The 19,865-nt window shown below is 42.3% G+C and overlaps 1 protein-coding gene across 4 annotated transcripts; it reads left to right on the top strand.

Moving 5' to 3' along the window:
• The first annotated feature begins 1,685 nt into the window (after positions 1 to 1,685).
• LOC133967998 (microtubule-associated protein futsch-like) lies at positions 1,686 to 19,178 on the top strand. 4 transcript variants are annotated; one of them, XM_062403770.1, is made up of 53 exons: positions 1,686 to 1,779; positions 3,441 to 3,492; positions 3,607 to 3,633; positions 3,780 to 3,839; positions 4,214 to 4,267; positions 4,511 to 4,582; positions 4,828 to 4,884; positions 4,967 to 5,020; positions 5,117 to 5,182; positions 5,751 to 5,825; positions 5,911 to 5,961; positions 6,594 to 6,704; positions 6,849 to 6,917; positions 7,003 to 7,068; positions 7,228 to 7,296; positions 7,455 to 7,517; positions 7,626 to 7,697; positions 7,796 to 7,849; positions 7,935 to 8,009; positions 8,178 to 8,246; positions 8,351 to 8,422; positions 8,567 to 8,620; positions 8,744 to 8,815; positions 9,347 to 9,415; positions 9,511 to 9,582; positions 9,804 to 9,863; positions 9,974 to 10,030; positions 10,766 to 10,834; positions 10,953 to 11,024; positions 11,189 to 11,242; positions 11,326 to 11,397; positions 11,555 to 11,614; positions 11,703 to 11,777; positions 11,873 to 11,935; positions 12,012 to 12,080; positions 12,167 to 12,238; positions 12,423 to 12,488; positions 12,698 to 12,763; positions 12,856 to 12,921; positions 13,068 to 13,133; positions 13,229 to 13,300; positions 13,417 to 13,488; positions 13,577 to 13,639; positions 13,841 to 13,903; positions 13,977 to 14,036; positions 14,242 to 14,313; positions 14,413 to 14,466; positions 14,718 to 14,807; positions 14,913 to 14,987; positions 15,080 to 15,119; positions 15,302 to 15,353; positions 15,807 to 16,221; positions 16,438 to 19,178. In XM_062403770.1, exons 2-53 carry the CDS (start codon positions 3,445 to 3,447, stop codon positions 18,127 to 18,129), a joined length of 5,358 nt encoding a protein of 1,785 aa, XP_062259754.1. In that variant the 5' UTR covers positions 1,686 to 1,779; positions 3,441 to 3,444; the 3' UTR covers positions 18,130 to 19,178. The 4 variants fall into 4 exon arrangements, with proteins under 4 accessions (XP_062259754.1, XP_062259752.1, XP_062259755.1 ...); XM_062403768.1 differs by having other exon boundaries at positions 4,967 to 5,029; positions 7,938 to 8,009; XM_062403771.1 differs by having other exon boundaries at positions 4,967 to 5,029; positions 14,745 to 14,807.
• Positions 19,179 to 19,865: the final 687 nt, after the last annotated feature.

Raw genomic sequence — 19,865 nt, 5'->3', positions numbered from 1 at the left:
CATATACCCACAGTTATCTGGACTTAATTTCGAGGGGGTGAATATATTTATATCAATCTTTATATCTGACGCTTATCTGGTGAAAACAGATCAATGTTTTATTAAAACTTCATTTAAATTACAATTAAAACGTAACATTAAATTGTACTTTTCCGCTGCACTGTGAAGATGTCAACAATACTGTGAGGAAAATGTTTAGTTATTCTGATTTTAGAAAGTGTAACCGAAGCAGCTAAATCTACACAGTTAGAAATCAAAATGAATTCTCTGAAAATGTAAAATAATTCATTTAGCAGCTACAATTAAAAATAGAAGATGTATAATATATAGAAATTGATGCACAGGATGATTTCTGCTTTGAAATCATAAACCAGATAATCGATTCCGTAGAATTTCCACATTGACTCAACGACTGAGTTGTTTCTTGTCTGTTTTTAAAACTGCTCCCCTCGTGTTTGTTTTCTCTTCACCTTTTGTTGACACCTGTTGAAACCCGGGAGTCAAACCCATGAGTCACAGTCTCTGCTCCACGCCCACAGACACAGGTAGGCCTCAGAGTGGCCCCGCCCCGCTCCCAGGTGAGTCCACCGCCACCACAGGAACCAGGAAGGAGACAAAGCTCCCAGCTCCTGCATCCTCTCAGACTGAAGACACCCAGGTGAGACATTCCTCTCCTGATCCTGATCCTCAGAATGTCCCCGTGTCTCGTCACAGACGTGTCCAGGTTTCTCTCTGGGAGCTTCTCGTGGTTCAGAGGCTCTCAGGGCGTGTGTGGGTTTGTTTTAAAGAGGCTTTGTTTTACCTGTGGGATGTTGTCAAAGCTGCAGTGGGGAAATACTTTGTAATTACAGGACATGGAGGTGAACACACAAAACATGGCAACATGAGATGTGAGAGTAGAAGCTGCATGTTGTTGTTTTGCATTTAATGTGTCTTAATATATAATATTGCATTTTTCTATAACTATAAGCTAATTGATAATATAAGCATCTGTTATTTATAATTACTTTGACTAATGTCTTTAGAATTGCATAAAAAAATACTTTGTGTGTACTGGTACATATTTTTAGATGAAGGAGGATGTCGACCTGAGGGTGGATCAGTTTTTTTTTTACAATTTATGGAAACTGGTGTTAATTTAATCTTCATGTTTTCCATCTGGTTCTAAAACCAGAATGAAACTTTTCCAGCCCCCTTCTCAATATTTATTAACTTAAAATGTTGAAACTAAATATATAAATGAGGAAACAAGAAAAACAGAACAGAACAAAACAGAAATATCACAGCTGGTCTGGGGTCAGTTTGTTTCTTAAAATGTATGGATGCTGGTGTTAGATTTGATCCCAAATTATTTTAGTTTGTACTAAAACCAGAATGAAACTTTTATGTTACTATCCATATTGTCATTGTTAATTTACGTCAATCATTAAAACCAAAAAATACAAACAAGAAATCTAAATATTTGAAAGTGAGAAATATAAAAAGAGCAATCAAGTTTTTTTTGCTGTAAAACTAAAATATGTGTAGTATATTAAAATCACACATGTGATTAATGGAGCTGACGTTTTAATTTTACTGAGGTAAAACTTTTACTGCACATTACCAGCAGAACAGCATAGAGGTGTGAGTGCTCTGATTTCCTGGGTTCTCGCGCGGCTCTTGAACGCCCCCGGTGTGCAGATGTTGTGGGTGTGGAGAAGTTGTTGAACCTCCTGGGAATGTGATGTCAGTGAAGCAGCCGCCGCTTCACAACGCTTGACCTCGAATCCATTAAGAAAAGTGAGTTTTTTAGATTTCTCTCAAATGTCCGGTGGGGGGGGTACTGGTCCGCGTGATGTCACGTGGCCTCAGTTTCTGACTGTGTGAACTTTTAGTTTGAAAGTTAAAATCCATCGTCGGGTCCGAGGTTCTCAGCAGGTTGTGAGTTCAGGCTCCACATGTAGGAAACCAGTTGGGTTGTTGGGTTTTCTCCAACAACCCAACTGGTTTTCTCGTTGTGTTTTAATCCTGATGTTCTGCTGCTGCACTGACACAGGATCAGCTGGTTTGAAAACTTGAGTACAACACGTCTACACCTTCCAAGTTACTTGTAGATTACTTGAAAACGATACTTTTGTGTATCACTGTACTGCATTCCTCTCATTGTGTTACATCATAATGCTAATATGCTGCCTGTGTTTATCCTTATTTGATTTTATATTTCTCGTTTTACTCTTATTCAGTTTTCACCAGTTCTTTTTAAAGACTCACATCTGCTGTACTCTAATTTTACCGGTTGTTTAAACGCACAAGTTATTTATCTTTAAATCTGTATTTATACTTCCACACTCAGTTACTTGTCTCTTCACGTTGTACTCCAAATATCTGTCCTGTCAGTATCTCCGTTAGCAGATACTTCTACACGGGACAGTTTTGTAGAAGTTCTGGTGACTTTCAACTCACTGCAGTGAACTTACTCTGACTCATTTTCACCTTTTGTTGTCATTATGCTCTTGTGTTTGGCTGTTGTGTGAGATACTGGAGGATCGGGGTCATTAAAGTATTCATCTATCTAGTTTCTACACCGGATGAAGTACAAGCTGAACATATTCTACTCCTGAATATGATTAAAGTACTGTCTCGTAACCTCTGTTCTCCTGATGATTCTGGAGTGTTGTACTTTTAACTTCTGATTTACTCATTGAAACAAAGTTATTATCTGTTTTGATGAGTGATGAAAAAGCTAAATGATTAAATATTTGAAGTTTCCAGCTTCTCTGATGTGAGAATTTTCAATTTCTCTCAGTCATTATGTTAAATGTCATATTATTGAGTTTGGTTTGGTGACGTCATCTTGTGCTCCATGTTCCGAGCACAAATATCAAATATTTGATGGTTCCAGTCAGAATTTGTAGTTTTCTTTTCCCCTGTTGTGTCAAATTAACGAAGTTGGAGATTTGATTTGTTGCTGCGTAAAAAACAGACATGTTGAGAGATCATATTGTTTTCTAGGTTCGTGAATTTATCACAGCAAAGTTAGCAGATATTTGAAAGTTCTAAATGGTTCAATTTTGTTCTTTCTCTGAGCCTTACGTGATATTGAATATTTTTGGGAGTTATTCGCTGTTGTGTAGCTAAAACATGTAAAGACATCAAGTTGTGCTCCAGGTCAATGAGATGGACATTTGTCTGTGTTTCCTGCTTTTTATAGCAAAAAATACCAAATAATTTGAAGGTTCCAGATTCTCAAATGTGAGATTTATCTATATTTTATTGTCTTATGTTTAAATAATTTTGACTTTTTAGTTGTTGGTCCAGTGGACACATAAAGGGACAGTTAAAGGGACGATGCAGGAAGCAAACATGTTCCTCTAGATATTTCCACGTCTGTGTGAGCGGACCTTCAACGTGTACTTCATCACTCATATTCATCAGAGTTCCTGTCTGTGCTGTTTCCACAGGACGATGGAGCCGTGCATGATGAAGCCAGAGGTCAAAAAGAAACCGAAGCCGGTGAGAACCTTTGCATCCAGAACATAAAACACTTCCACTGATTCTGGATCAGATTAAATATAAAACCTCCTAAGTCTATGTACTAATACACAGTGTTGTCCTCTGTGTTTGCAGCCTAAACCTCCACCGAAGCCCAGTGAGGTACGGGAATCAAACCTTCCACGAGTTCCCTGACTTGAGTGTTTGCTGATGTGTATCTGTTGTCGTACTTTTATTTTGTGTCGGCCTTCTGGCAGTGAGGTCACAATCACTTGTGTACATAATGAAATCAGAAATTCCCTTTTCAGGTTAAGAGAAGTGAGCCAGCGAACCCGACTCCTGTGGTTCCTCCTCGACCTTCAGACGCTGTGAGTCCAACGTGAACAAACTGTTGGTCCCTGGTTTATTTGCACGGCAGACGAACTTGAAGACGGTCGGACTTTGTGTTTGTCTGTCGGCCTGTGAACCTTTTAGAAGATGGAGGTCGAGAGATGAAGCTGCTTTTGGTTTGAAGTATTTTCCTCGTGGGTTCAGTCTCCAAGGAGCAGATGTGCTTCAGACGCACTTTAAACATCTGGAACCATTTCAGTAGATTCTCTTATGTCTGGGTCGTAGTGGAGAGGATGTTCATATGTGTTCTCCTGTAAAAGGTTTTATAAGAGTCATTAAATATAGAGAATGAAATAAGGAGAATTTGTCTTTTTAGGTGAAAGAGTTTGATTTAGATTTTCTTTCTGTCCAGGAACTGTCTCAGACACAATTAAGAATAAAAAGAACAGCAGCAACTAACAATGAGGTATTTACTGCACTTATATATATTTATTTTTCTTTTAATTCTTCAATAATCGTTACAAATCTTACATTACAGATATTTATGTTTGAACCATATGACCCAAAATGTGCATCTCTAACATCTTGGATTAAACATGAAAATGAAGTATTAAACATGTGGCTTTTATATTGATTTTAATTAATACTATGCATGTGTTTACTTTTATACCCTGAGTGGATTATTGAGTCTCTTTTCCATTTGTGTCAGGATGATGGAAAAAGAGCCGGAAAAGAGAAGTCGTCTGAATCTCCTGTGGCTGCACCTCGACGCAGAGAAAAGGTTCAAATCCCAGAAACGTTAACACAACCCCCGGTGTACTGTGGGAACATCAGTGTTTGTGTTGTGCTGATAATAACTTTTTAAATGTGATTTAAAGTGAGTCAGCGTCACTGGAGTGTGAGAACAGTTTACAGATATAATCCCCCCCCGAGCAACTGAAGGTTTCCTGTTTCTTTCCTGTTCCCAGTATCATGTTCTGATGTTGTTGTTCTCTCTGGGTTGTCTTTTGTGTGTTTTTTATGCAGGAACTGGACACAACAAGCAGCAGCCAACGCAGGAGGACACACACTGAGAACGTGCAGGTACACAAACAATAAAACATCACATCCCTTTGTGTCTTTCTGAATAAATGCCAGAGTGAAACGAGCTTCCTCTTCCCCTCAGAGAGACAATAACAAACCAGCAGCTGCTCCCAAAGATGAAGCCGATTTCAAACAGGTAGCACAGGTAGAGGCACTGGTTTCCACCTCTGACCACATTGATGACGCTGCTACACAACGTCTTCCTCTTTCTTTACCTGTGCTCTGTTTGTAGAACGATCCTCCGGTCCTGACGGGAATGTTCCGACGGAGCCAGAAAGAGAAAATCTCCAATTTCACTGTAAGAAAAGCACCTGACACTCTCCTCTGCTCCTCGGCTTCATATTCCTCACCTTAATATAACTTCTGTTTGATAATGTACATTCTTAAACTATAAATAAATGAAGAGCACCACATTCAGTATTAGTGGATATTTAAATATCAATAAAATTGAAGTACACAAAGCTTAACTTATGTTTTTGAAACTGTATCAAGCTGAACAGGATTCTGTGTGAGTGTGTGTGTGTGATTTTGTGTCAGTGTCAGTGTGTGTGTATGTGTGTGTGTGCGTGCGTGTGCGTGTGTGTAATCAGTGGGTGTCTGGTTCATGATTCACTTCTGATGTAAAGTTGTCTGCACAACATTCAACCCGGAAAATAACGTCAAATTAATACAATATAATAAATAATATTTTGGAAGTAGTAAATTAATAAAGCAGTTTTTTTTGCTGATTTGTCAAGTCAACGTTTGTTTTCCTTCCTCCTCTTCCTCCTCTTCCTCTTCCTCCTCTTCCTCTTCCTCCTCCTCCTCCTCTTCCTCTTCCTCTTCCTCCTCTTCCTCCTCCTCCTCCTCCTCCTCCTCCTCCTCAGAGTTATCTGGACGATTGTGACGAGCAGGAAACAAGCGGTGGCGTCTCGGCCAAACAGGCTCCCGGAAGCAAACCGGTGTGTGTCTCTCTTTGTGTACACGTGTTGTACGTGTGTTGTTGTTGTTGTCGGCCGGTCGGTGACATGTGACTGTTGTTGACAGGGCGTTCTGAAGGGAGTAATGAAAGGTTTGCAATTCAAGTCGTCACCTAAGGTACTAAGAGCCATGCTGTGTTTCACTGTTGTGTACTGGTGGCGGCTGCTGGTTCCAGGGGTTCTCTCTCTGTCCACACTGGTTGTCATGGTGTTACTGGTCACTGAGTTTTCTGTTTGTGTTTCATTTGGTTTTAAAGATGTTGAGATGTTTGTGTATCTGTGGTTTGGTGACATTCATGTGGTAACCTTCATTATTCTGCTCTGGGATATCTCAACCTCAGCTTTACCTGCTGCTCAGCCTGACAGGGAATAAATGCAACTTATTATAATTATTATTATTATTATTATTATTATTATTATTGTTTTTCACATCTTAAAATGTTGGTCTTTGCTTCGGGTGTTTACTTTCTGGCGTCTGAGGGCAACAAGCTTAGAGGTTTGACCGTTAACGTCTCTGGTTATCTTTCCAAACTGAGTTATTTAATGGTTCAGTCACTTTTCTTGCATCTTGCTAGTTTGAATTTATTGTTTAAAAAAAAAACCTTGTTATATTTGCAGAGCAGCTGTAAATAACAACAGGGTAAATATTATAGAAGGATTCTTTATTAATCCTGGAGAGGGTTTAGATGTGAATCTTGTTATGAGCCTATAACCTCTTGTCACTGAGGATCTTGTTGATTCTGTTCTCAGGTCAGCAGAGATCAGAGTCCAGGTCCCGGCTCAGAGGACGGAACCGCAGAAAAAGAACAAACTTCAGAAAAAGAGAAACACAAGCCGGAGAAAAACACAGAATCCAAACAGGTGAGAGGTCAAGGATGTGTTTCTGCCCCAAACAATTAAAATCATAAATTGATCTCTGTTCTGCTATATAAGTGATATATATCTTTATATGATATATAATAATTTGGGTGAACTGTACATTTGTTTTACTCCTCGGTTCCTCAGGAGAAAGGAAATCTGCTCACTGGGATGTTCCGCAAAACACCCAAAGAGAAATTATATCCTTCCCTGTCGGTGAGTTTAAGTAAATTTAAGACAGAGTGTCCAGATGTTCCAGATGTTTTCCAGCCGGTTCACTTTGTGTTGTGTTCATCAACAGGTCAGTAAAACAGACAGTGATTGTGAAGAGGCCGAGGGGGAGGAGAAGTCATCTGAACAGCCTCAGGTCAGTCACGACATTCACTAGGTTTATATCAGTCTAAAGTCAAATAGAGAAAAGACCCACAAATGTGTTTAAATAGTTAATTTCAATGGAAACCCAGTGATGGATACAGATGTTTACAGATGTTTCCTTCATCATGTTGTTCCATGTCTTTCACCACAGGAGAAGGGAGGCCTCTTCTCAGGAATCTTTAAAAAACCAGACAAACCAGCAGATGAGACTCCTGCACAGGTGAGTCTTTTAGATTTGGGGAGTTAGTTTATATGCTTCAAATGTGCAGATGCATCCAGAAGATGTTAAATTAGCTCATTGTGATTTTGTCTGATTTTGTCTGAAGCTGAGTTTGGTCAGAATCAGGACTTTGAGTTTATTTAATCATCGTCTTTCAGGAGAATCTGGGCACTCACAGCGACCTGTCGGCGAGCAGCGACAGTCTGTCTGAGAACCACAAGGTGAGTGTCTCTGTAGTTTACAGTGAGCACACAGACGGACAGGGACGTGTGGCGCTGACCCGACCTTCATCAGAATGAATCTGATGTGATAACTTGTGTCTGCTTCAGGAAAAAGGACGAATCTTCAGCGGGATGTTCAAGAAAAGTCAGAAACGAGCAGAAGAAGCTCAGACCGACGAGGTAAAGTGAATAAAAACATGTCAGTTTGTGTCCAGAGACAAAATTTCACAGATTTAAATCAGTTTAAAATTGATTATATTAAACTTGTTTGTCTCCAGGATCAACGTGACGAGGAGTCGGGCAGCAGCGAGGATCTGTCTGAAGCCTCCAAGGTGAGTCAGAGGTGGATCACGATGGAACCTGATCATTATTGATGGTGATGGACAGTTTCTGATGAAGTCACTGGTTTGACCCCAGCAGGACAAAGGAGGGTTCTTCAGCGGGATCCTCCGGAAGCCTCACAAGGTTCCTGCCGAGGGAACATCTGGGCAGGTCAGTGTGAGATAAGATGGAGCTCCAGACACGATGTGGAAGAACCTGATCAAATGTATAGGGATGTAAACTAACTGGGGCTCGTATTAAAGCTTAAAGAGCAGATACGTTAATACACAAGAACTTTAAACTGTAGTTCTAACGTTTCACCTGTGATTCTTGTCTCAGGAGAATCTGTCGGCACAGAAACATCTGTCAGCGAGCAGCGACAGCCTGTCGGAGGCGTCCGGCACAAAGGTGGGTTTGGAGACGAGTCCAATACTGAGATGAAGGCATGTTCGATATTGATTTATTGATTATTGTTAGGAGTAAATAACATAAAATGAAACCCTGTGTTTCAGGAGAAGGGGGGTGCGTTCAGTGGTTTATTCAAGAAGTTGACCAAACCTGCAGATGGAGCATCCACAGAGAAAGTAAGACTCTAAGAAGGTGTTTTGAAAGGTGCACGAGTCAAAGCAGACTTTTGACTAAACTGCTGACTTTGCACTATTTGTGAAGAAAGTGAATTCATCTCTAATCTGTAGCAGGTTTTTGACTTTTCATCTTTCCCTGTGAAGCAGGACACTGAGGAGAGCGGCAGCAGTGAAGCTCCGTCTGAGAACAACACCAAGGTGAGAGGCTGGTTCAGAAACAGCAGGACATATCAATGTGTTTGTGTTTCACTTCACATGTTGTTTATTGATTGATTATTGTTTGGATTAAATAATGTAAATATGAAAAACCCTGTGTTTCAGGAGAAGGGGGGTGCGTTCAGTGGATTATTCAAGAAGCCGCACAAACCTGCAGATGGAGCGTCCACAGAGAAAGTAAGAAATGTTCCATCAGTTTATTAACGGAATGAATCACTGGAGGAAAGATGCACTGACATTTTACATGTGACTAAATCAGATCTGGTGAAGATTTACGCTTACATTTGAGCTGCAAAACATTTCCCACCATTGAGGTAGTAAATCCTTGTGGAAACTGCAGCTTCATCAAATATCATCTCCTTATTTCTGGTGTTTTCACCTTCACCACATCTTGTAATCTGTTACAGGACCGACCTCCTGACAGAGAGCTCTCAGGCAGCAGTGAGAATCTGTCTGAGAACAAACAGGTCACTGAAACAATTCAGTTTCTAAACATTTAAAACTTATTTAAACACTCGTCTCATCCTAAAGCTCGTTTCTTATCTGTTTTTCTATCGTCATAACATCACAGGAGGATGATTTGGACATGTAGCGTGTTGCTGATTTGCCTTTTTGAAATAATCACTGAAAGGTCTGTGCTCAACCTTTCACATCGTTGTGACCTGTTTCTTTTATTTTTAACGTATCATTGAACTTGTTGTGTTTCAGGAGAAAGATTCGCTGCAGCCTGAGCTGACCGGCAGCAGCGAGAGTCTGTCTGAGAACAGCAGCACTAAAGTAAGATTGTATTTTACAAACTGAAAAAGACGTCCGTTTGCATTTCCATTAAATTCTTCTGTATCTCATTGTTCACGTTCTTCTCCGTCCACCAGGAGAAAGGAAACGATTTCAGTGGAATGTTCAAGAAATCTCCCAAACTGTCCGAAGGGCCTCGACTGAAGGAGGTGACTCATTAACGTTCTTCTATAATTCTGTTATGTAACATCTCTTGCACCTGATTCCTGAATTACCAGTCACCTGCTCCAGGCTCTGCAGTAACGAGGTCATTGCTACATTCTGCAAACAGTTTATGTGTCTCTGCTGTCTGTGAAACTGGTCCCAGATCTGTGTGTAGATGTAGTGAGCCTTCGTGTTCACACAGGTCGAGTAACATTCTTTCCTTTAGGCCGCGGAGCCGCTGCACGGGGAACTGTCCACCAGCAGCGACAGCCTGTCGGACAACAAGGTGAGAGGAGGGACACACACATGGAGTCTGAGCTGGAGGATGAAGTTTCCTGAGATGGATTCCGATTAAATCGTCCTTCTGATGTCAACATGTTGTCTGTCTGTGTGCAGGAGAAAGGTGGTTTGTTCAGTGGACTCCTCAGGAAAACTCCCAAAGCACCCGCAGAGGTACAAACACCCGTAGTTTCCTCTGAGCTGCTCTGAACAGACCATAAACACTTCAGATCTAAAATCTACAGCTAAAGAAACAGCGGTTTCATTGTGCTGTGGGACACTGGGGGACACTGGGTGTGAACCTGAACTGGCTCAAGGCCGGTTTGAGCCGTCTGGGTGTGGTTTGCTCTCCATTATAATCTGGCTCATCCCATGACTCCCAGCACATTGTTATGGTTCCAATGGTCACGGCTGAATAGGTTCTTTATTCCAAAACAGACAGTAGATCTAATGTCTTCGTCTGCTTTGAAGAAGCCGCCCGGTGAAACTCTTTCCTCACAGGAGACTAGAGACTCGTCATCTGACTCATGTGACCTCGTTTTATTAATTATCAAAGTTAAAACACGTCTCATTACACTTCATCATGGTTGAGTCTTTATAGACGATACAGTGGATCTATCCTCTGATCAAAAACCATTGACACCATATACAAAACAAACATTGAATATATCCTAAACAATGAACTGCCCCAGAAGTCCCAGTTGCTCCTGATGCCAAACACCAGTGATCTGAAACCACTGTACTTGGTCTGTTTTCATGGCGATCACGCTGATACATAAGCCTTTGTTCTATGTGTTTGTTGTAAATAATTAGTAATTAAAAGCCTCATGGGGATGAAATTTACCCTGCAGACACTGTATGACATCACTGATCACATGATCTGATGTGAGCTTGTGATTCTTGTCTCAGGAGAATCTGTCGGCACAGAAACATCTGTCTGAGAGCAGCGACAGCCTGTCGGAGGCGTCCGGCACAAAGGTGGGTTAGGAAACGTGTTCAATACTGAGATGAAGGGAAATCAGTCACATGTTCTTTATCGATTTACTGATTATTGTTTGGATTAAATAATGTTAATAAAGAAAACCATGTGTTTCAGGAGAAGGGGGGTGCGTTCGGGGGATTATTCAAGAAGTCGTCCAAACCTGCAGATGGAGCGTCCACAGAGAAAGTAAGACTCTGTTCGGTTCCATCAGTTTATTAAAGGTGTTTTGAAAGGTGCACGAGTCAAAGCAGACTTTTGATTTAACTGCTGACTTGGCACTACTTGTGAAGAAAGTGAATTCATCTCTAATCTGTAGCAGGTTTTTGACTTTTCATCTTTTCCCTGTGAAGCAGGACACTGAGGCGAGCGGCAGCAGTGAAGCTCCGTCTGAGAACAACACCAAGGTGAGAGGCTGGTTCTGAAACAGCAGCTTCTCAAACTAAACTTCTAAAAAGGACCTCGGACATTTAACATGTTTGTGTTTCAGGAAAAAGTTGGAATATTTGGTGGAATATTCAAAAAGCCGACCAAAGCTGCAGAAGCTGCTCAGTCTGAGGAGGTAACAGTTTTATTTCTGAGAATACGGACTTTTATCTTTTGACTAAATCCGATCTGGTGAGGATTGACTCTGCATTTGAGTTTCAAAACATTTTCCACCTTCAAAGTGATAGATTCTTGTTTCTTGTCTAATGTTTTCATCTTGTAATGTGTGACAGGACCGACCTCCTGACCGAGAGCTCTCAGGCAGCAGTGAGAGTCTATCTGAGAACAAGCAGGTTCCTGAAACACTTCAGTTTCTAAACATTTAAATCTATCTACACACTGATCTCATCCTAAAGCTGGTTTCTCATCTGCTCCCGTCAGGAGAAAGGTTCTGGTCTGTTCGGCCATCTCCTCAAGAAGACTCCCAAAGCCTCAAGAGAGAAGTCCGAGTCTCTGGTGAATTAAAACGTCTTCTCAGAAATTTTCAAACTTTCAAATGAAACATGAAACCACGTGTTTCACTCAGATTTGAATTTCCTCCGGTTTTTCAGGAAAGAGAAGAGAGCGAGCTGTCGAGCAGCAGCGAGGACCTGACGGAGAAGAGCTCCTCCAAGGTGAGCGGCTGAAACCTTTTACGTAAAAAAAAAGATTTTTCAGATCTAAATAACTGATTCACCAAATTCTTTTCAGGAGAAAAATATCTTCAGCAACATGTTTAAGAAGCCGCAGAAACCAGCAGAGGGCGCTGCAGCAGAGACGGTACTGGGACTGATCAAAAATGATTCACACTGTTTCTGGAGGATGAAGCTGATTCTGTTCTGATCGTTCTTCCTGTTTGAATTCAGGAGCAGGAGGGAAAAGGTGGAGAAGAGTTTTCTGGAAGCTGTGAGAATCTGAAGGACCCGAGCGTCCAGAAGGTGATTCTCCACTTTTTATCTTCTTCACAACAATTAGGAGAAATTAAACCTGGTTCTAGAAAACAGTCAACACGAGACAATTGTGCTGTGTACGTCTGATTCACGGTGAAATGAAGTTCCTCCTCTTTGTTTGTCTTCTCCATCTTCACTGATACTTTAAGTTTCTGAATTTACTTGATTTCAGGAGAAGAAAGGAGGCCTCGGTGGAATATTCAAAAGATCCTCGAGCATCGACAACCTGTTCGATGAGGTCAGTTTCAGTGTGTTCTATAAAGACGACCTCTGTCACGGCCAAGAACGACTTGTCTGTCCAATGATTTACAAAATACGACAATACTCAATACTAGCAAAGAGCAAAGGGCCTCAGATCCTGAGTGTCTTTCATCACTTCTGCATCTTCTCATGTCCTCTGACCTCCTCACCAATCCAATCCCTGTGTCTTCGTTTTGTGCCGGTCAGGAGAAAGGTGGACTTTTCAGCGGCCTCCTCAAGAAAACCCCTAAAACGCCTGGAGAGGAAGCAGAGGTGAGTCCGGGGGGTTGATGCCCTGAGCGCCGTGGTCCTCTGCTGCGGTGACTGACGCTCGTTCACTCATCCTCGTTGTTTCCTTCACGCAGGACAGAGACGAGCGGAAGGAGCTGACGGCGAGTAACGACAGTTTGACCGAGAACACGAACACCAAGGTGCAGAACTGTCACCACCACAAAACCACTACACAAGTCTATCTGAATGCAATGAAGCCTGCAACACAACTTAATATTGTTATCTCCATTAAATGTTTGTTCTGATGTTTTTTTAAATCATTTCAACCTGATGCTTTTGTTTTCAGGAGAAAAGTATTTTCAGTGGGATGTTTAAGAAAACTCAAAAAGCAGCAGAGGGAACCGCAGACGAGGTGCAGTGATAACTCTGTGTGTGAAGTCGACATCATGTGACACTGGACTTGTGTATTGATGTGTGTTTCTTGTTTTTTTATTTCCTCTTGTTCAGGACTCAAACTCAGGCGAAGATAAGAACTTATCAGCCAGCACTGAAAACCTGTTAGAAGCAAACACAGCCAAGGTACGAATGATTTCTGACGATCACATCGATGACCACTGATTCTGTTTCTCTCCTTTTATTGATTATTTATTGATTATTAATTGATTGTTGATTTGTCGATGTTTCACGTGTGTCAGGAGAAAAGTGGAGGACTTGCAGGGATCTTCAAAAAATCCCCCAAACCGGCTCATCGCTCTGTGGCCGTCAAGGTGAACAGCTTCAGTTTCTCACGTGTGGATCTGAATGTTTGTTTTTATGTCGGTGAAATCTCACATTTACACTTTTGAACTGTTCCAGGATCCGCTCAGGGACTCAAAGGGCCTGTCCTCCAGCAGGGACAGTCTCACAGATGCTGCCGAGGTGAGAGCTTCTCCACGGAAATACTGAGCCTTCATGAGAATGTGTACATGTGAATACTTCTCACTGGTTTACCACAATAATTACACAACTCTAAGGAGCAGGAAGGATGTTTTTTCATCGTGGAACCAAGGTTTCCATCTCTGCAGTTTCATGACAGATGTTTGAGGACAGTGAAACATTTTCTTGAATTCCTTTTTATAGGAGGATCAGCGTGAGACGTCTGCCAGTACCGAGAACCTGACTGAAGCTTCAAGCAACACGAAGGTGAGTCTGGTCCAGTGGGTGAACTGGTTTGACTGTGGGAGCTCCTCCTGCTTCATGTTTTATCTCATTGCAGGAGACTAAAGGAGGATTCTCTGGGATGTTCAGGAGGACGCCGAAAATTCTGGAGCCACAGGTACGATCATGTCAGGGCATGGAGCATTTCAGATTCTCTATTTACAGTTATTCTTATTGTGATGGAGAATAATCTGGTTCAAGAGCGAGCAAATAGAAACATAAAACAGCTAAAAAACAATAATAAATTAGACATCATGAACTCCTGGATCACCTGACAGTTCCTGAGTGGCTGTTACTCAGATGTATGTTTTCCTGTGTTGCAGGAGAGCGTGGACATGGAGGCTCCACAGGGAGGAGGGCTGAGACGCAGGAGGACGATCAAGAAGAAAAGACGAGTGAGTTGTTCGTCACTGAAACTCTTAACGGACGTATATTACCACATGAATTTGAGATTCCAACTCTCATCTTATCTTTTGATTTTTTGATTTCCTCAGGTTGTGTCTTTCAGAATCAAGAAAACTCTTCCGAAAATGCCAAAGATTTCTCAGGTATGTGGAGATTCTCATTTCCTGCGTCAGAGATCTGAAAAATCAGTATTCTGATATGGATATCAACATTCTCCTAATGATCGAAAGGCTCATAAAACGTTTAAAATAAACTTACAATACCTTGTTTCTATACATTAAGTTGCAAAAACGTATGTACAAATTGTCCTGAGTGATTCTATATGAGTCAGATTAGCACGTCCTGTCTCCACATTAATACTTTGTCCTCTTGTTTTTAATTAAAACGATATAAGAATCTCTTCCTCTCTTCTCCGGCTCAGTCGTCAGATAAGATGCCCATCATCGGGGAGATCGTGGAGATGCAGGAGCTGAACTCAGAACAGGTTTGCTTGAGAATATTATACCAGAGATAAATAGAATATACATAATCAGAAAATGTTGAACTTGTCCGTTAAACGTTGTGTGACTGTTGTGTGTGTTTTTCCCAGGAGAGCACAGTGGAGGTCCAGCCTGCGGTGATGGCAGCGTACCCGACAGAGGGCGACCTTCCTCAGCCCGAGCCGGTGAGTTTCAGTGCTCGTGTGTGTTTACGTGTTTAATAAATTCAAGATCTCAGTTGTGTCACTTCACAGCCTGTGTGTGCGTTTGTTTTCAGGAGATCGATGAACTGACAGAGTGGTGGAACACAGTGAAAGGTCAGTGTGACAATGTTCCTTTGTTCTTTTGAAAACAAGCGTGTTTTTTGTTTATTGAAATTCTCCACCAAGAGGAAGTTTGGAATTCACCGTCAACATGTTCCATCTCTGACTTGAAACTAGTTGTGTCTGCTTTATATGTATTTTATGCTAATTAAATAATCTCTGCCGCTGGTTTCCAGGTTGGGCCGAGTGGAGCGAGATCTCTAACTTCCAGCCGGAGGATGGAGAAATGTGAGCATCATTTTAAATGCCTTTTCATGTCTGAGCCGAATTCAACGTCTTGTTTTTTTTTTATCTGCAAAACAGGTTAAAATCAAATGTCAAACTTTTTATTATCAAATCTGACAACCAGAAGCTTCAACCTGATAAACGTGTGAAATCTTCTATTTCATCCAAAATGACCAAAGCAATTATTAAACATATAATTCTGCTTTTGACCATTTGATCAAGTATTCGACTGCTCGTTTCAAATTGGTATTTGAGATGATTTCAAAGATTGCCAAAACACAAGGACCATTAAAAGGTTGAAATGAAACATGTAAAGGCAGTTAATGTAAAACTGCTCTCCACGTAGGAACCTGCTATTGGTTTTGTTTGAGACCTTTTATCTCATGAGTTTCAACCTCTGACTCTCATCTCTCTCTCTCTCTCTCTCTCTCTCTCTCTCTCTCTCTCCCTCCTCAGGGCTTTGGAGCAGGCGGCCGATCGTGTCTACATGGCCGCTCGTCTCTTCGTGCGTCTCTTCAACAAGCGGGGGGGGTCCTTACAGGGACGTATACTGGAGCTCCTGGGCCTGGCCGACGCCGCCGATGAGTTCCACAGGAAGACGGTGTCGGCGGCGGTGGGCGGCGGCGTGGCCAGCGTCTGCGGCAGCATAGCCACGATCACGGGACTCATTCTGGCTCCTTTCACATTCGGCGCCTCCATCATCGTCACGGCGGTGGGGATAGGCGTGGCGACGGCGGGCAGCATCACCTCGGCCACGGCCAACATCACAGACGCGGTTCACTCCAACACGGACAGAAAGAAGCTGGAGAAGATGATCAAGGACTACCAGGAGGAGATCACAGACATCAGGGAGTGCATGGAGTTTGTGCAGGTGAGAAAACCTTGAATATGTGCTTTAGACATTGAGATGAATCTCACTCAGACTTGTTTCTCAACTGGTGTCATCAGTCATAAAGTTCTATTGACATAACTGGGACTGAACCTCCTTGAATTAATAGACTTTATGGGAAGAAATCCGTGTAAACAGTGATGTGACAGCTGTGTAGTGAATGCTGACCCTCCCCTCTCCTCTCTGTGCCCCTCGTAGGAAGGTATGAACACCCTCGAGGAGTGGGACTTTGAACAATATTCTCAGAGTGCTGCCAAAAAGGCGATGAACCACAACATCAAGCATGTGATGAAGGAGGGCGGCCGCGCTGGGAAGGCCTTGATGATCAACACCGACAAGCTCATCAGCACCGTGCAGATTCTGGGCGCGGCAGGCGGCGCCGCCAAAGCCGCCCAGGCCATCAGCGTCACCACGGGGGTCATGTCGGCCCTCTTCCTCGCTCTGGACGTGTTCTTCCTCGCCAAGGACTCCCGCGAGCTCCACAAAGGCGCCAAAACCAAATTCGCCACCAAGATCAGGGAGGTTTGTAAAGACCTTCAGAGCGGCCTCCTGGAGCTGAACAAGGTGAAGACGCAGCTGCAGAAAACCATGGATGGCATCGAGTTGGAGGAGTACGAGGAGGTCGAGGAGGTGGAGGTGGAGGTCGACGAAGATTATGAGTCGGATCCGAAAAAGCTGGCCGAGCTGGAGCAGGAGCTGGACCTCATGGAGGAGAAACTGGACAAGAAGGTCGAGGAGGAGAACAAAGAGCTGGAGAAGGAAACTCTGCAAAGCAAGAGGGAGGAGAAGAGCGTGAAGGGAAAAGAGGATCCAGAGATAAAAGACCAAAAGGAGAAGAAGGAGGAAACAGGGGAAGATGACTCAAAGGAGGAGGGAAAGAAGGAAAGTGAGATGGAAAAGGATGAAGAAGAAGAAGAAAACAATTCCGAGTCCAAAGTGGTGAAGCAACCTGAGAAGGAGAAAGAGAAGAAAAATGAGAAAATTGCCAAAGCAGCTAAAGAGGAAGTTTTAAAAGAAGAATCTCAGAAAGGAAGAAAGAAAGACAAGGAAATGGAAAACCGGATAAAGGCTGAGAAAGGGATTTATGGGACCAAGCGAGAAAAGACAAAAGAAGAGAATCTGAAAAAGGTGGATGTGAAAGAACGGGAGGAAGCTGAGAAGAGACCGGACGATTCAAAACGAGAGGACCGGAGAGGAAAGACGAGTTCAGAAAGAGTCCGGGCGGAGAGAGAGAGTCAGAGAAGTAAGAGCAGCAGAGAGGAGGAAAGAGGGATGAGGCAAGAGGGGAAATCAGCAGGCAAAGACAAGGAGGAGGAAAGTGGGAGCACGAGGAGGCACAGCAGCAGAAGCAAGCAGGAGGGAGAGAGACACAGTGAATATAAAACGAGAGAAAGTGAGAAGGAGAGAGGAAGCAGCAGCAGCAGCAGCAGGGACGTGGAGAGACTCTCCAGAAGAGAAAGTGACAGAACGGAGAGATCGAGGAGGCCAGAGGAGGAGCGAGGGGTGAAAGACTGGAGGGCTGAGATGAGCAGAGAGGAGAGGAGAGGAAGCAAAGAAGGGAGGGAGAGAGGGACGAAACAAGAGGATCCCGGAAAAAGAGAGTCCCAGCGAAGCCACCAGTCCGACCATCAGAGGAGTCACCACAGGAGAGAGCAGGAGGAGAAGAGAGGGAGCCGGGTGGAGAGCGCGAGGAGGCAGTTTGAGAGAGCGGGAGGCGAGGGGGGGCAGCAGCAGCAGCAGGACACTGAGGAGGAGGGGAGGAAGAGGAGAGAGGATGGAGGGAGTCGGAGGAGGGACAGAGAGAAGAGGGGAAGTGAGAGAATCAGAGAGGACGAACGAGCATCCAGACCTGGATCCGGAGCTCTGCTGGACGACGGACTCTATATTTAGTTTTAACGGACGAGGACAAAAATCAACACTTTATTTATTGTGAACAACTCAAACGACAAAGACGACAAAAAACTCAACTTAACTTAAACTTGTTTCTTAAAAGAGGGATTTAGAAACCTGAGGGATTTCACCTGGAAGACACAGATTTCACAGATTTCTCAGCTACCTTACGAGATTGAAAACTCCACCTCCTTGATAATGGATTTCACTGGAGGAACTTTCTTTCTACTGCACAAAAACTGTTATTGTATATTGTTGATGTTTTGCTGATGAGTTTTACTTTGCATCAAATGTGTGGATGTAGAAAGAGAAGCTGCTGTTTACACAATACTTTGTCCTGTAGTCGTGGAGGGAGCAGAAGAAGCAGGAATCACGGTGTGGCCTTTTAAAGCTGCTGCTTTTAGAATTTAGTTTATAATTAGACAGTCAGTAAATATTCTAAAGTCAGACATTTTCAAAAATCTTTTTAAATAGTTCAACATCGTCTTCCTCTTTTTGTTTTTTACTGCTGAACCTCGAGTTGCTTTGTATAAAACACTTTTTTGCCAAAACATCTCTTTCTGACATGAAATGGTGTAAATTTACAGCGTTGGAGGCTCCTAGTGTTTTGTTTACTGCTCATTATGATGATTCACTAATGTTTTGAGATAATAACACTTGTAAAATGAATGACGTGTGTCTCAGATATACAACACAACATGTTCCCAGTGTTTCAGGGTCACACTTCGTCTGTTAACTTCCATTTTTTGCCTTTTTTCCTACACACGTACTGTGTTTGTATGGTGTCATCTAGGGGACCAGTGTTTTTATTATTTGACTATAAAAGTTATTATGAGTTCAAATCTGTTGTTTCTCAGTGTTTCACTCCTGCTGCTTCCTGCAGGAGCTCATCTGGACAACGGGTCTGGATCCAGGTGCCGTGTCGCACTTTGTCTGTTTACACTACTGAGTTTTGATATTTTCACTGTGTGTATTTTTTTATGTGGGTACTGAACATTACGGTGCTGGTTTCTTATTGAATAAATAAATTATTAGTCATTGAAACGTGATGCCATGTTGTCTTTGAATTTTTAAACTAATACTAATAATTCACCTGCTCCTGATTGTAAATGATTGATTCTAATACAGAAAATTCTAAGAAATTATTTTGTTCCAAACATGAACATAGAACTGACGATTCATATTTTGTGCTAGGGGTTATGAGACATGATCCCCACTGGGCAGCAGCAGAGAGCTGAACCAGGAGCCTATTAAAACCAGTGGATGATTTCCAGAAATCAAATAAAATTTCAAAGCAATAAGAAAAAGCACATTTTAGCCATATTAGTTATAAAAGAGAGATAAATTGTAGATAAATTTACCCCTTATGTGGTTATGAGGACTAATTATAAAAATATATATCTTAATAGAAGATGAAGTACAAATATAAGAAGCTCAAATCAAAAAATGTCTGACTTTAAAAAATTAAAGAAATATAAAATAAAGTTGATAAAAGAAAGTTGTTAAGACACGGCTTTTATAATTGAGTGTGATTTTCTCTAAAGGGCCTGAACACACCCTCCCTGTGCTTTCAGTTATTGTTGGATCAGACCTCTTCAGTCGGGTGGAGCTGCACTCAAAAGGGGGGGGGGGGGGGGGGTAGCTTCATTACGCTGCAACGAAAGGTTATTACAGTCACTGATTAACTTAACTCAGATCAGGAAATGGATACAACTACCAGTTCACCTTCCAGAACA

Source organism: Platichthys flesus, chromosome 14 (genome assembly GCF_949316205.1).
Source record: "Platichthys flesus chromosome 14, fPlaFle2.1, whole genome shotgun sequence".
Lineage (NCBI taxonomy): Eukaryota > Metazoa > Chordata > Actinopteri > Pleuronectiformes > Pleuronectidae > Platichthys > Platichthys flesus.
Note: the sequence above shows the minus strand (reverse complement) of the source record. Positions and strands in the feature narration are given on the sequence as shown.

Bases quoted from the DNA above. Each gene is read 5' to 3' on its own strand.
- LOC133967998 (XM_062403767.1), top strand. From the start codon at position 3,445: ATGGAGCCGTGCATGATGAAGCCAGAGGTCAAAAAGAAACCGAAGCCG. The intron at 7,850-7,934 runs GTGAGTCAGAGG...GTTTGACCCCAG, and splicing joins ATCTGTCTGAAGCCTCCAAG to CAGGACAAAGGAGGGTTCTT. The intron at 12,239-12,422 runs GTGATTCTCCAC...ACTTGATTTCAG, and splicing joins AGGACCCGAGCGTCCAGAAG to GAGAAGAAAGGAGGCCTCGG.